At 42.4% G+C, this 13714-nt stretch overlaps 1 protein-coding gene across 2 annotated transcripts in view; it reads right to left on the bottom strand.

Moving 5' to 3' along the window:
- LOC146822031 (clusterin-like) overlaps nucleotides 1-13714 on the bottom strand; it is a 416491-nt gene that overhangs the window by 232172 nt on the left and 170605 nt on the right. For both annotated transcript variants that reach the window (XM_085609414.1, XM_085609415.1), the window contains exon 6: nucleotides 2773-2883. In XM_085609414.1, coding sequence (XP_085465540.1) covers nucleotides 2773-2883 — 111 coding nt within the window. The remainder of the gene's footprint in view (nucleotides 1-2772; nucleotides 2884-13714) is intronic.

The following is a 13714-nucleotide window of genomic DNA, read 5'->3' as shown; positions in this document are numbered from 1 at the left end:
CTGGTAAACAGTATGAAAAAGTGTGTTTATTCAGCAGGCAGCTGAGTGAACTACCCAAATGCATTACCTACCTGTCTCCTGCTTTTACTTCCCCAATCCACAGAAGTCCTGTTGCTGTGTCTTACTAAATGTACCTGCTGCAAGTGTCTCAAAGCATTGTGCCCCCAAGCACTAATTGTCTACAGTAAGTATTCCTTCCTATGTAGCCCCGAAACATCCAATCTATCTGAATTCCCTTTTGCTGCTGGTTGTCGATGGCTGCTGTGTTGCCGGGTTTGAGATACTAAGCAAGCACATTCCCTCCTAAAAAGAAGACTTACACTAGAACAAGGCCCTTTATAAGAAACCCAAATAGAGCCCACTCCTTGAAAATCATCAAAAGGAGGATCACAAACATTTTAAAAAACACAGTACTTGCATGAGTGCATTATGTAACATGCTTTAAATGAAATCTATACTCATTATTCTTTACAGACAGCCATATACTTCTAGACTGTAGCACAAAATGGCTGGTGAGCCATATCCTGCTCCCCAAGCACATGTTTATTCCAGCATTTCTTATTTGAATATTAATATAACATGAGCTATAAACAACTGAGCTTACTTGAGCGCTCATCTTTGCCCAAACTATTATACATTTGTATATGCATTTACTTTCTTATGCGTCTTAAATGTTGCATCCCCATTACAAGATGGCCACCACCTTACCATTCCTTGGAGTCCCTCTTTTATTCATGGCCAGCTTCAGGAAGAGCTGCAACACTCTATTGATCCGGCTGCCAGCCAAAATGTACATCATCTCTATTATTTTGCCTGTGGCTTGCTAAACAGCAGAGATTATGTACTGTTTTACTGGCCGCCGGGTAAATAGCAGAGATTATTAACTATTTGACCGGCGGGCGATTAAACAGCTACTTTTGTATTTGACCATCCCCATGCTGGTCTCTCTTTTACATCTTCTAACAACATTTGGTATAATTTCTCCCAGTTCTTGTTTTTTATCCACAAAAGTTAGGAGGTCTGCCATTTCTTTCCCTTACATGACTGATTGAGGCTCTGTGAATGGAATTATGAATTTGAATCCACTACAGTAGTTGGCTTCTGCATAACGCTTTAGATCACAGGTGTAAATCCATGCTAAACTGCTGTCTTGGCCATTTAGTCGCAAATTAAATACCACACAGTGGTTTATATCCCAATAACTCAAAAAATGTGCTTGTAGGTCTCATGAGTAAAACTCAAAGTGATTTGGACAGTCCTACAGGGAATATAAAAAAAGGAACTGTGCAAGGATTTTAAGCACGTTGGCCATAATAGAAATGAAATGATGTAATAAATAATAATAGAAGCCTCTCACTAATGATTCAGTGGGTGAAGCAAAAAGTAACTCCATGTAAAATCCTTTTTTTTTGTTGTTGGTATTATGGTATGATACAAAAGAACTACTGCCAAGTATTAGCACCGAGGGTTAAGTGTGCCACCTCACGTGTGCACTTGTTACAATAGTCACCTTTGCACTGTACGGTGCTCCCCTGTCCTCTATTACTACCAAGGAACCAGGACAAGGCTGGCCTGGCCGTAGCGGGCACCGGGAATTTCTCCTGTGGGCTGGAAGGGTGGGGGCCGGTTTTGGACCCCTCGGGGCCAGTTTTGTTTCAGGTGGCCGGTTCTGCAGCAGCGCTTCAATATCAGCTACCTGTTACAAAAGCAGCAGCGGGAGTGGTGCTTCCCACTCACTCCCCACCACCCTCCCCCGCCCCCAGCCCTTTGGGGGCTGGTTGAGCTGATTGCCAGGGCTGGTTTCAGTTCCCAGTCCGGCCCTGAACTGGACCACAAACAAAATGAGAATAGCAGATATCACATGCAGTTTGATCACTCAGGGCAGGGGTACACACCTGTTTACCATGGAGAGGACATTCCCATCTCAAGGTGAATCTGCAGATCTCAATTAACATGCAAGCAGCAGACCAGAATCTGCGGTTTAGAAATATCTGTGAAAAGTGGTGATGTTGCAAGGTGTATCACCTCCAGCACTGGAACAGGGACTGAGGAGAATCAATGCTAGCAAAAAATGGCACCTTTAACATTAATCTACCTAACATTAACCGCCTTTAACATTAACACTACCTTTTACAATCAATTCCTCATTGGCCACATTTTTGTTTTCAATAACTGAGGCATACATTTATATGTTATTAAAATTTGATACACTGATTGAGGTAAATTGATTTCACTTGTACCTTTTCTGAGCAATGATATATCTAAAGTGAAGTCTGACCAAAGACAACTGAAAGGCGAGTATTGGCAAGTCAAAAGTTTTGTCTACACAAATGATGCGTATTTTCATTGCATGCACAGCTGTTTAGCACATTAAAACCAGACCTATTGGTTTTACCAATGCTGTGAACAAAAGTAGCAAAAAACGATTGCTTCATGTATAGAATGCCTATAGGAGATACAGTGTGATGATTGAGTGCACATTTCAGATGGAAAATAGTCCCTCGTCCCTTCCAATGGAAACACTCACTAGAAGGATGAATTGCACACCAAACAGCCAATAGTATGAGGTGAAAGGGAAATACTCATCTGGGTGGAGCCAAAGGCCACCCTGTACATATGTTTAAGAATTAGGAGCAATAAATGTTGCATAAAGCCATTATCTTAGGGCAAACTCAATTTAGCCATGCCTAGCCAGAGCCATGCAGGCTAGCTACTGAGTTACGCACACAGAGCCTGTGGATCAGTGGCACAGAGAATCGTCCACAAACTCACCGGCTCCCAGGATCTCTTTGCAGTCGTCGCACTCGTCCTTCATCAACAGGCAGCCTTCCGAACTCCTGTTCAGCTCCTTGCACGTCATGTTGCCACGCGAGGCATTATTTTCTAGAACAGCAAAAGAAGAATAAATGTACTAAGATAGATCCATGTCTTTGAAGAAGATGTGGGACCTGGTGAAACATTTCACACAGGTGTAAACAAGGCATGAGTTGCTTTCCCACCAAACCTGGAAGGGTCACTTAAGAGAGTGGCCAGGAAAATAAAAACAGAACAAACTAGCAAGTCTGGCTCTCCCTAGGAGATCCTAAAAATAACACCAAAACATTTTTAAAAATGTGTCCAAATGGTTCATTTTGCAGCACCACACACATTTTAACTGAACATCTAAAGGTTTTCCAGGCAGTTCAGAAGGGACATTCATCAAATAATCCAAAAACACTCAATGACAGGGGCTGACCTTCCTCGGGGAAGAACTATTTTGTAGAATTGCCAAAGTGGTGCATTTTACAACACTATTTTCAAATAAGTTTGATAAAAATCCGTAGGTTTTACTGGCAGCTGTGTAGCGAAACCCATGAAATATTCCATTACTTTTTTGAAGTGCGAGATACATTGGAATCTCTGTAGGTGTTTTCCAGCACTCATCAAGAAAGTTTAGTAAAAATGGGGGCGATAGGGAACATTTTCTAGTTCAATGCTTCTAATAGTTTGCTAAAATCTGAAAATGGTAATGGCATATCCAATAATATGGGTCTGCAATTTTGCATGGCTTCCTGCTGTGGGCATGGTTGGAAACTGAAAGGTTACTCATATATCAATAGAAGAGTTATAGAGGTCTTACAGGCTTAGAGCACTCAGATTACAAAAACCTTAAAGCAGTGCTTAGTTTGTAAAACATTAAGTGCCAGGGGCCTTCTCAGAAGGCCACAGCAGCCTGCACCATGCATTGCCTCTGCCAATAACATGACCAACATAACACCTATCCGTCACACTCCTACAAGTATGACAATTCAGACTATTTCAGGCCACGCAAAGCTATGATAATGGTGTGAGAGGCTAGTATTATCCATTTTCAATGCGATTTGACTTCGTAAACACAGTTGTTGTGCTCATCTCGGACAGCGCCACCATGTGGCGGATTATTACTAGAGCCGGTGCTGTGCACCGAAAACCACCGGCTGAAATTAAGCACTGCCTTAAAGGGTCTGGTGATGAACAATCATCATCATCATTTATTTGTGCTTATTTATAGGTTAACTTGCAACATGCTTAACCATTACTGATATGTGTGCCGCATTATTATACAACTACATTTAGGGAAATAAGTGATTTATAGGTTTTGGATTTAGCCTTAGTCGAGGTATATATACATTTTAGCATTGACATGAATGGGCCCAGGTGTCCGACTCCATTTTAAAGTCAACATTGTATATTTGTTTGTTGTGCACAGCTTTCATTCTGTTTGGCTGTCACATTTGTTTTGTTCTTTTTCTGTCCGCGAGGGTCTCCGGACGCTTTTATAACATATACTGTATATAAGTAGAAGCTTTGAATATACATTAAGCTTTTTAAGTCAAGCGGGAGTCTGGTTAGGTTTGCAGGCATTACTGATTAGTTGTTATATTAGGTTGGTAACACTAAGGTGGCGGATTCTTTTGACCCTCTGGTGTCCGTGACTTGCGACCCGGGCACGCTGCCGAATTAATTTAGTTCAGACATTCAGGTGTACAGCGAGTGCAGATCAAACAGTGTAGTTGGACTCCGTATTTGGATCTAAGTAAATTGAGTAAGTACATATTTTGTGGAACCAACTTGTATGTCACCTCTGCCAGCTATCTAAGACCCTTCTGGTTCTTTCGGTATTTTCTGTTGCAGTCAGTTGTTAGGGGCCTTACTGGAATTGATTTTAGGTTCTTGTCCTCTGTCATTCTTTAGTATTGAATACATAGAATCTTTGGAATGACATTGCAATTTAGTGAGAAGGAAGCAAGGTATATTGTTTTGAACTATTTCTGGGTGTAAGGTTTCAAGTACTAGGTTTTACGAATGGGCACTTACGGTGTTTCTTTTTGGTTCTTTTAATATGGTGGTAGTATCACTGGTGTATGGTTTGGTATGTCGACCACTAGCTTTTTCGTGAGCAGGCGGTACATGTCACGGGATATATTGGTTAGTTTGTTTTGTTACTATCTAAAGGAGTCATTGTCTTTTGTGTAACGCTGAGTCTTGAATATGGTCTGGCGGACCCATTTGGCCATAAAAGAAAGACTGAAACGTCGACAACACACACTTATTTCCTTTGATTATCATGATTTAAAAAAAATTATGTTTAGTTTATGTAAATATTCAAAGTTTGAATTGTATGGGCTGTTATATTTACTGTCCATATTATTTTTGGCAAAAAGGGTGATAAAACTTCTATCAATCCCTTGACCAAATTGAGAAAACTGAAGGGATTGTTTTGGTAGTGGCAGTGTTGCTATTTGTATATTGTGTATATACTGTTTAAAGTTGTGGATGTTATGTACAATGTATAGAAAATCATATAAATGAAGTAAAAACATTTGTATTTGAATACATCCGTGAATGTAATTCTCTGTCTTTTACAATGAACTCTTTGGATCACATCTGTGACCGTGAATAAGTGTCAAACTTACTTCTGACATAAATAATTCCTCAAGGGATATTTTTTAGTATAAAACGTAATTCTGTTTCAGGCATCAGAGTCTGCGTGTTCTCATTAAAAATCATTTTGTGTTAGCTTGTGTGAAGGTCATTTTTGTTCAAATTAGTTGGTTGGACGATGATTTTCAGCACCTGCATGGAATAAGATGCAGAGGAGATGGACACTCCTTACCCAGATATTGTGAAGGTTGCGAAGATAGGAGAATATGGGATTGTATCATTTTTGCGAAGGAGGCTGACACCAAGCGCAGTGGGAACACTGATTTTTGTATAGGTTCTTACATAGCTAGAACCTGTGGAATATATCTCTTAGACATAATTATATGTTTTAACTGTGTAAACTGATTTTAGTTAGTCAGAGACTTGCCCCGTCCACCTTTGCAGGCGGTCGCTCCTTTCTCTCTCTTGCAACCCAATGAACCAAATATTTCTGCTTCTAGACATGCTTTCTAGTGCAAGTACATTTCTTCTTTCTTTGATTGGAACCTTAATTCTTGTTTCAATGCTTGATTTGCTGACACCAGCTGTTTCCAAATTTTCTGATTTACCCACAACCTTAGCATTACGGAGTTTCCCTGAAACTGAAGCAGCATTTTATCTCGGTTTGCATATGCTGTCTTTAATAACATGTATGTGCATGTGCCGAATGGAAATGCCTGAATTATATTCATACATGCTGTATTCAGTAACTACTGAATTATGCTTAACTAATTCATGTTGAAATTTGTAACTTTACTAGTTTGCTAATAAACTTCCATGGTTTGCAAAATGAATAGTTTGCAAAATTAACATCCTCTGTCATTCTTGTAGGACAAATCCTGCTTTACTGTTGTTTATATATTGTTGAATTTGTGATTTCAGCCTCAGTTCAAGATGAAGGTCCATCCCAATGGCCATAGCAGAGATTCAAGTTTGCGTCAAGTTTGCGCGGTGCAACCACCATCCTCATCTCTCTTGCTGTCAGGTCTGGCAGTAGGCATCACCCAAGGAAAAGACAATCATGCAACCTCTGGACTTAAACAACAGTAGTGATGATAATATCATAAAAAGCTTTACCAACATAGATGGACGGCATCTACGCGAATCATGAGCTAACAACCAAGTGAGCTGTTGGCATTAAAGGAAACAGCATCAGCACACATATTTACTTTGCCATAAAAAGCTAAAGCCCCACAACATTTCTCTCTCCATCTCTGATTCCTTCTCTCTCATTATTTCTCTCTCTGGCTTTCTCTCTCTTGCTCATTATTTCTCTATCTATCACATTCTCTCTTTCATTCGTTCTTGCTCTCTAATTCTTCCTCTCAACTCATTCTTTATGACACATTCTATCTTTCATTCGTCCTCGCTCTCTAATTCTTCCTCTCTCATTCTCTCAACTCATTCTTTATGACACATTCTCTCTTTCATTCGTTCTCGCTCATTCGCGCTCTATAATTCTTCCTCTCTCATTCTCTCAGACACATTCTCTCTTTCATTCGTTCTCGCGCTCTAATTTTTCCTCTCCATTCTCTCAACTCATTCTTTATGACACATTCTCTCTTTCATTCGTTCTCACTCATTCTCGCTCTATAATTCTTCCTCTCTCATTCTCTCAACTCATTCTTTATGACACATTCTCTCTTTCATTCGTTCTCGCTCTATAATTCTTTCTCTCTCATTCTCTCAACTCATTAATGTTCTCTCTCTCTCTAATTTTCATTCTCTCTCAATCTTTCTCCTGTTTTTTTCTCACTCTCTCTCTTCCCTTTATATTCTACTAGACATTATGTGGCATGCCATTTACTCTTTAAGGTTGCTTCACCCCTCTTGGGGATTCACTCTGCCATGCAACAGTTCATGATATGCTAGTACTGCGGGGTGTGGCTTTCCCTAGTGTGGTTAGCCATTCTATTCCAAATCTGAACAGGATTCATTGGATGATATCAACATTATACCATATATGTTTTGCCAATTACAAGCCGGGAAGCTCGGAATCCTACGGACTTCTACATACACAAATGCAGCCCGGCTTTTCCTGGTGAGATTTGTGTAGAGTAACACATAGAGGTCAGTCCAGTATTTGTGCATTACATGTAACACTGATGCGCACAACAGCCCTTGGCAACTGTTAACTCTGACTAAAAAGTTCAAAGGTAGGATTTGTGTCTCAAAAGACAGTGGCCCTAAAACAATAAAGAAAACCTTCAGATGACAAAATTCTAAGTCAAAACCATAAAGTATTAATTATTTAAATTTAAGAGTCATTACAGAAGACAAAAATAGTTAGTCAGACACAAACTAGCGTCAATAATGCATCAAATAAAGCCAATTATGTGAGGTCATAATAAGGACATAAGGTCCCCTTCCAAAGCAAGTACATAGCCAGAACCAAAATATAGTTCAGGAAAGGAAATACAGTTCAGGAATGTCGAGCAAGGTAATAACATATGGTCACCGTCCAAAGCAAGTGAAAACTTAGAATCTAAATATAAATCAGGAGATATACTCCAGGAAAAATATAGTTAACAGATGGTGATGATGCATGTTTTCACCCTCTCTTTCATGCGGGGGCTTCATTAAATATGTCCTCACAGCACCTCTGCTGGCTAAGGCCTCCCCCTCCACTTATCATGTGACTATTGGTCTGAGTCACTAATGAAGGGGCACACAGGAACTTGAATTAACTCAAGTTATTAGTTACCAATGAAACATGATTTGTCAACATGCTGTTTTCAAATGTAAACGTTCAGCGGTTAAACATATAGAAAATGGCCATTCCCACTTCTCACATAGAGGTCACCTTGCCCTCTGCGAAAACAAGCATTGAAATAGACAACAGGTGTGGCTTTCAGTGTGCCTGGAGAGCTGCTGCGTTGTGTTGGGGAGGACTACACTCCCCAGCAACCCTTGCCTACTGACATTGCCCTCAGGCACTGGAGCACCATAGGTTCGTTGGAGGCGCCCCGCAGCGCAGGGCCATCGTCTTGCCTTGCTGCCCAGGACTTGCTGCGTTGTGCTGGGGAGGAGGACTACACTCCATGCAACCCTTGCCCAGCGATGCTGTCCTCAGGTGCCGGAGTGTCATAAGTTCATCAGAGACGTCCTGCAGCGGGGGGGCCTGATCTTGCCTGGTTTCCCAGGAGTTGTTGCTTTGTGCTGGGGAGGAGGACTACACACCCCAGCAACCCTTTCCCAGTGATGCTGCCCTCAGGCACTGAAGCGCCATCAGTTTGTCGAAGGCGTCCCGCAGCGCGGAACCTGCGTCTTGCCTTATTGCCCGGGAGTTGCTGCCTTGTGCTGGGGAGGAGGACTACACTGCCCAGAAACCCTTGCTCAGTGACTCTGCCCACAGGTGCCAGAGCACCATAAGTTCGGCGGAGGTGTATCACAGCGCGGGACCATCGTCTTGCCTTGATGCCCCGGAGTTGCTGCATTGTGCTGGGGAGGAGGACTACACTCCACAGCAACCCTTGTCCAGTGACGATGCACTCAGGGGCCGGAGCAACATAAATTCATCGGAAGCATCCCGCAGTGCTGGTCGCTCCTGGGCAAGGCCCAGGCGAAGACAAGGCCAAGAGCAGGCCCATCTGCCCCCGTCAGTGCCAGGAAGGCCCACTCCTTTTACATCTGCCACCAAAAGGTACTGATACATTTGGCTGTTACCCACAGTCCTTTGATCTGTTGGCTTACTGTTCTATAGCCCCCTGTCTTGTACTTTGAGCTCCTCATTGAGTGTCATGGGGAAACAGAAGGCTGCTCCTTCCCCTGGGAAACCTACCCCTGTTTCCACCTTAGATGGCTTTTTGCAACATGCTGTGAGGATCATTGGCAGGGAACCCGACTTGGCAGAACAGCGTTTGTCCCTGACATTTTTGCCTGAGCTGTCTAATAGATCTCACTGAGTCTCATGTGTCCACCAGGATGACCCCCAAGCACTGCTCCTCCTCCACCTGTTTTGGGTCCTGACCAGATGGCCACTCCCACTGGCACTAAAACCTTGACTGTTACTACTATCGAGGAGTGTGATGATATCATGGTGCGAGATCAACCATCTGTGTGCCCAACTAACTTGACTAACTTTGAGGCCACCAATAATAGAGGGGTCAAGAGGAAGAGAATGGACTGGAATGTTAACTCAAAACGATTTAATCCAGAACCACCTATCGTGTTATCTACCCCAGCTCAAGCCTCAAATGTGAAATCAGCCATAGACCAATGAGTTGTATGCAAGACTCCTTGGCGGCTTTAGCTGGGGAAATGTGTAAAAATGTAATATCTTCACATACTGCAGATCTGGTTCCTATTATCAACAGACTAGGCATGATTCAGGAAGCTTTGGCTAAGCTGAGGGTTACTTTGCTGGTGCAACATCCTGTAAGGCCTTCTCTACCCGGCACATTAGTCTGCACTACTGACAAGGCCCAATCAACATACCTCTGATCACCCCCCTCAGCCTCTGTTGGTGTGTCTGATTTTTCCCAGACTACTAGGGGTATTGCCTGTAGCTGTAGTCCAGTGGGCATACTCATGTATCAGGGGGACGCCCGCAGAAATTTCTTGAAGGTAGCAGTGGGGACCAAGCCCAGCTAGTTAGATCGTGTGTTTCTGGAAGCATGTCATTTGGTTCTACTCAGTGTTCTGGTCCTTCTATGAGACAAACGTGGCAACTGACCCCTCAGGCCACCCCTTTTGTCGTGATCTTAAGAAATGTACGCCTATTAAGCAAGAGATCACGTGAAGATCATGAACAATTGGCCAACAAGGTTGTCCATTGGGTTAGCACTCGATTGGGAGGTTTCATGGTAGGTCACAAACAGATAAATCTTGTTAGTAGAGTTCCTTACGTGGATAATACTCCAAAACCAGACAAAAATGATTGTATTGTAATCAATTTCAAAGATAGAAGAGTGGCAAATGACAGCCTGTCCAAGTTAAGCTTTATTTGCTTTGCACCAACTGCTATTAAGGCCATTCCATTGGGCTATTTTGATATAAACCCCAGGGTCGTCTGACCACTCTTTTACTATTGGAGCATATTTTTACAACCTTTAATAGATTACCCCTCTTTCGCAATTGGACCTACAGGACTGACTTCTTGATGCAGCCACTCCCTTGGGTTGAAGTGATTTACTAGCTGAGTCTGTGCATCCTGGGATTGATTTTGAATCTACGCCTTCTGTGCCTGTCAGGTGCAGCCCTATTCTCACTAGGGTTACTGAAAATCATACCATGCAACCACTATCTATAGCCTCTTGGAATATTGCCGGTTTAGCCAGCAAATGGATTAGGTATGATTGGTTTAAGTTAATTGAATGCCATGCTATTTTATGTTTACAAGAGACGTGGTTTATTGACCCTATTCATGTGAATGGGTATGCTAGCAGTTGCTAATAACATGGGAAGGGCCAATGGTGGTTTGACCAAGTTTGTCTCTCTTACTTGACCCCGATGGTGCTATGGTCAAATTGCAATTCAGTATATTACCAGATGATCTTCTTCGAGTGTTCTGTAACAAGATTGCTGCTGGTAAATATATATAATAACGTGTTTGACCATTCCAAGGTTGATCTAGCACGCTCTCTACTCAAGGACATTGAGAAATGCACCAGTAGCATTCAAGGTGGCTGTGCTCTGATATTGTTGGGGTATTTTAACTTAAATATTTGTCAGTTCTCTCAGGAAAATATCAGTGGGCTGGAGGGTGAGTCTGGGATTGCTTTTACCCATGCTCACTGCCCTGTTGGTGATGAACTCAACCTGTTGTTGGCTAAATTTGATTTAAATTTCTCCTTTGATGCTCTAAGCCTTACACCAATTACTACACTCACTTTTGTGGGGCGAGGTACTCCAAACCACGTTGATTTTATTATTTTCGATAAATCCCTAAGAGATTGGGTTTTGGATTATAATCTTGCTGATTTCCCCTTAGCAGCCATAGGTTTTTGTCTCTTTCTCTACATGGCTCACTGATCTCTAGGATCTCTGCAGTGGTTTATCCTCCGCACTTATTATTTTCTAGGTAACGAGGGCAATGAAAGCCTTGTCTAAGGTCGATGAACCCTCCTTTTTAGCGCAGTTAGTAGTCTCCACATACCCTGAATTTCTGGTGTGTTTGTCAGACGATCATACTCAGGGTTAGGGTCCTGCGCTTGTCAATAGCTTTGATAAGATCTGCAGAGCAGCATTTGATCTCATTTTGGTTCCGCACAACATGGGATGTAAGCCACCAGCAAAGTAGTTTGATGCCAATTGTACCCAGGCACATAACCAGCTATTCGCGGCATTGAAAAAAACTCCTAGAGAACAGGAAGCGGTGCAGGGATATAGAACTCTCTATCAAGACGCCCTCCAGGAAGAATAGTATCAGAGAGGTAGCTTTATCATTACTGGTGCAGGCAAGTGAACTTAGGGACTGCAAGGCCTTCTGGGCAACAGTGAATCACAGTTTATTTAGGTTGAACAAGATCCTGCTATTGACACTGTTATTCCCTCTGATATCTGGGTCGCCCATTTTACTACGCCTTATGCTGAGATGTGCTTAAGGAGCCCATACATTCCTGATTAAACCCCTTTGGCTTCTCTCCAGTCACTGACCGGCATTCCAACTGTGTCCCAGCCTCCCGCTAAGTTTTTTGAGGACCCAGCAATTGAATTGGGAGAGGTTATGTCCGATTGGGCATGCTCCAGGTCCACATGAGATTCCCTCTAATATGTTTAAAGCTAATACCCTACTGTAGGCCCCTTTATTGATAAATGTCCTCAATGTCACCTAATTGCTGGCCTCCCCAAGAACTGGTCCCATGTGACTATTGTTCCTATTTGTAAAAAGGGTTTAAAAAAGTATCCCACTGTTAATGCCCTATTTCACTGAATAATTCCACTGAAAAGATTATGTACCGTTTGCAGCTATGGGCCGAGGAGCATAATATACTCTTGGATCTTCAATTCAGTTTCCGCTCCAGCCTAGGCACAGTCCTTAAATCTATGTTTGCTAATTGCCCAATACAATGTGGCCAAGTGTGGCAAGCTGTATTTGGCTTTTATGAGTTTTGCCTTCGATGGGTCTAAATTGTGGGGTATCATGAACGACATGGGGGTTGATTGTTATATTGTTAATTTCCTTAGAGAACTGCACAGTGATGTTACTGCCAGTGTAAAGTACGGCCCAGGGGTGGAAATTACATCAGTTTTCAGCCTGGCAAGGGGCGCTCGGCAGGGCTGTGTCTTGGCTTATTTCCTCTTTTCCATTTATATTAAAAGCCTGGAGGATAAACTGGTGAACTTTAGGGCAGATTGTCCTCGTGTAGGTGCCCGTAGTATTCCCACATTAATTTGTGCAGATAACACTGTCCTAATTACCAGGCCTGCAAACAGCTTGCAACACCTGCTGGACTGCTTCTGTGAATTTATGGCCAGTTTAGATCTTATGGTCAGTTTAGATCTTATGGTCAACCAAAATAGGACTCAAATAATGACCTTTGGTGCAAGGAAGAAGGACAATGTATCTTTTGTAGTGAACAGCAAGAAAGTTGTCTCTGTTACTACTTTTTCCTACCTAGGCATCCCTGTTGATACATTTCTCTCATGTGGGCCTTTAAGGACCAGCAAAGCTGCTGCCTTCTCTAAATCAGTGGAGGGCTTTCTCAATTTTACCCAAAAACTTGGCCAGAAACTCAAAGGATTTCTCGTCTTTCTATAAAGCCAAATGTTGCGCTTTTGCTTCGTATGGGGCAGGGCTGTGGAGTATTGAAGATCAGGGTTGCCTCAACAAAAATTGAGAATGGCTTCATCAAGAGATTGCTAGCTGTCTCTCAAAGCACTAGCTCCTTCATCTACCAAATTGAAAAGAGATTGGCTACATAAGTGATCTCATTAAAATTCAACCACTTCTTCTGTGGCTCAGAATTTGGACCAAAAGCCAGACTTCTTTTAACAGGTCTGTGCTTGTGGACTGCTTACAACTCTAATACTGTCTGAGCATTCCCTGAATGGAGTGCATTCAGAATATTTGATGGAGTATGGGATGGGAGAACTCGTTTACCTCTCCCAGGAATGTATTAACCAGCTCTATTATGACTTCAAAGAATGCGTTTTTAGAGGGATTGCTTGGAGGATAGAATGCGGAGCACTGCAGATAAACCAATGGTACAGACCTATATGGGGATTTGTTCTAGTGCTAGTCCAGTGCCATACTTAATATGGGTGGGAAATATACATCCCACCTTTTTATTGATTATTCTTAGGTTATGCAAGGTGCACTTTCTTGCTA

The sequence above is a fragment of the Triturus cristatus genome, chromosome 6 (assembly GCF_964204655.1).
Source record: "Triturus cristatus chromosome 6, aTriCri1.1, whole genome shotgun sequence".
Classification (NCBI taxonomy): Eukaryota; Metazoa; Chordata; class Amphibia; order Caudata; family Salamandridae; genus Triturus; species Triturus cristatus.
This window is presented reverse-complemented; position numbering and strand designations above follow the sequence as displayed.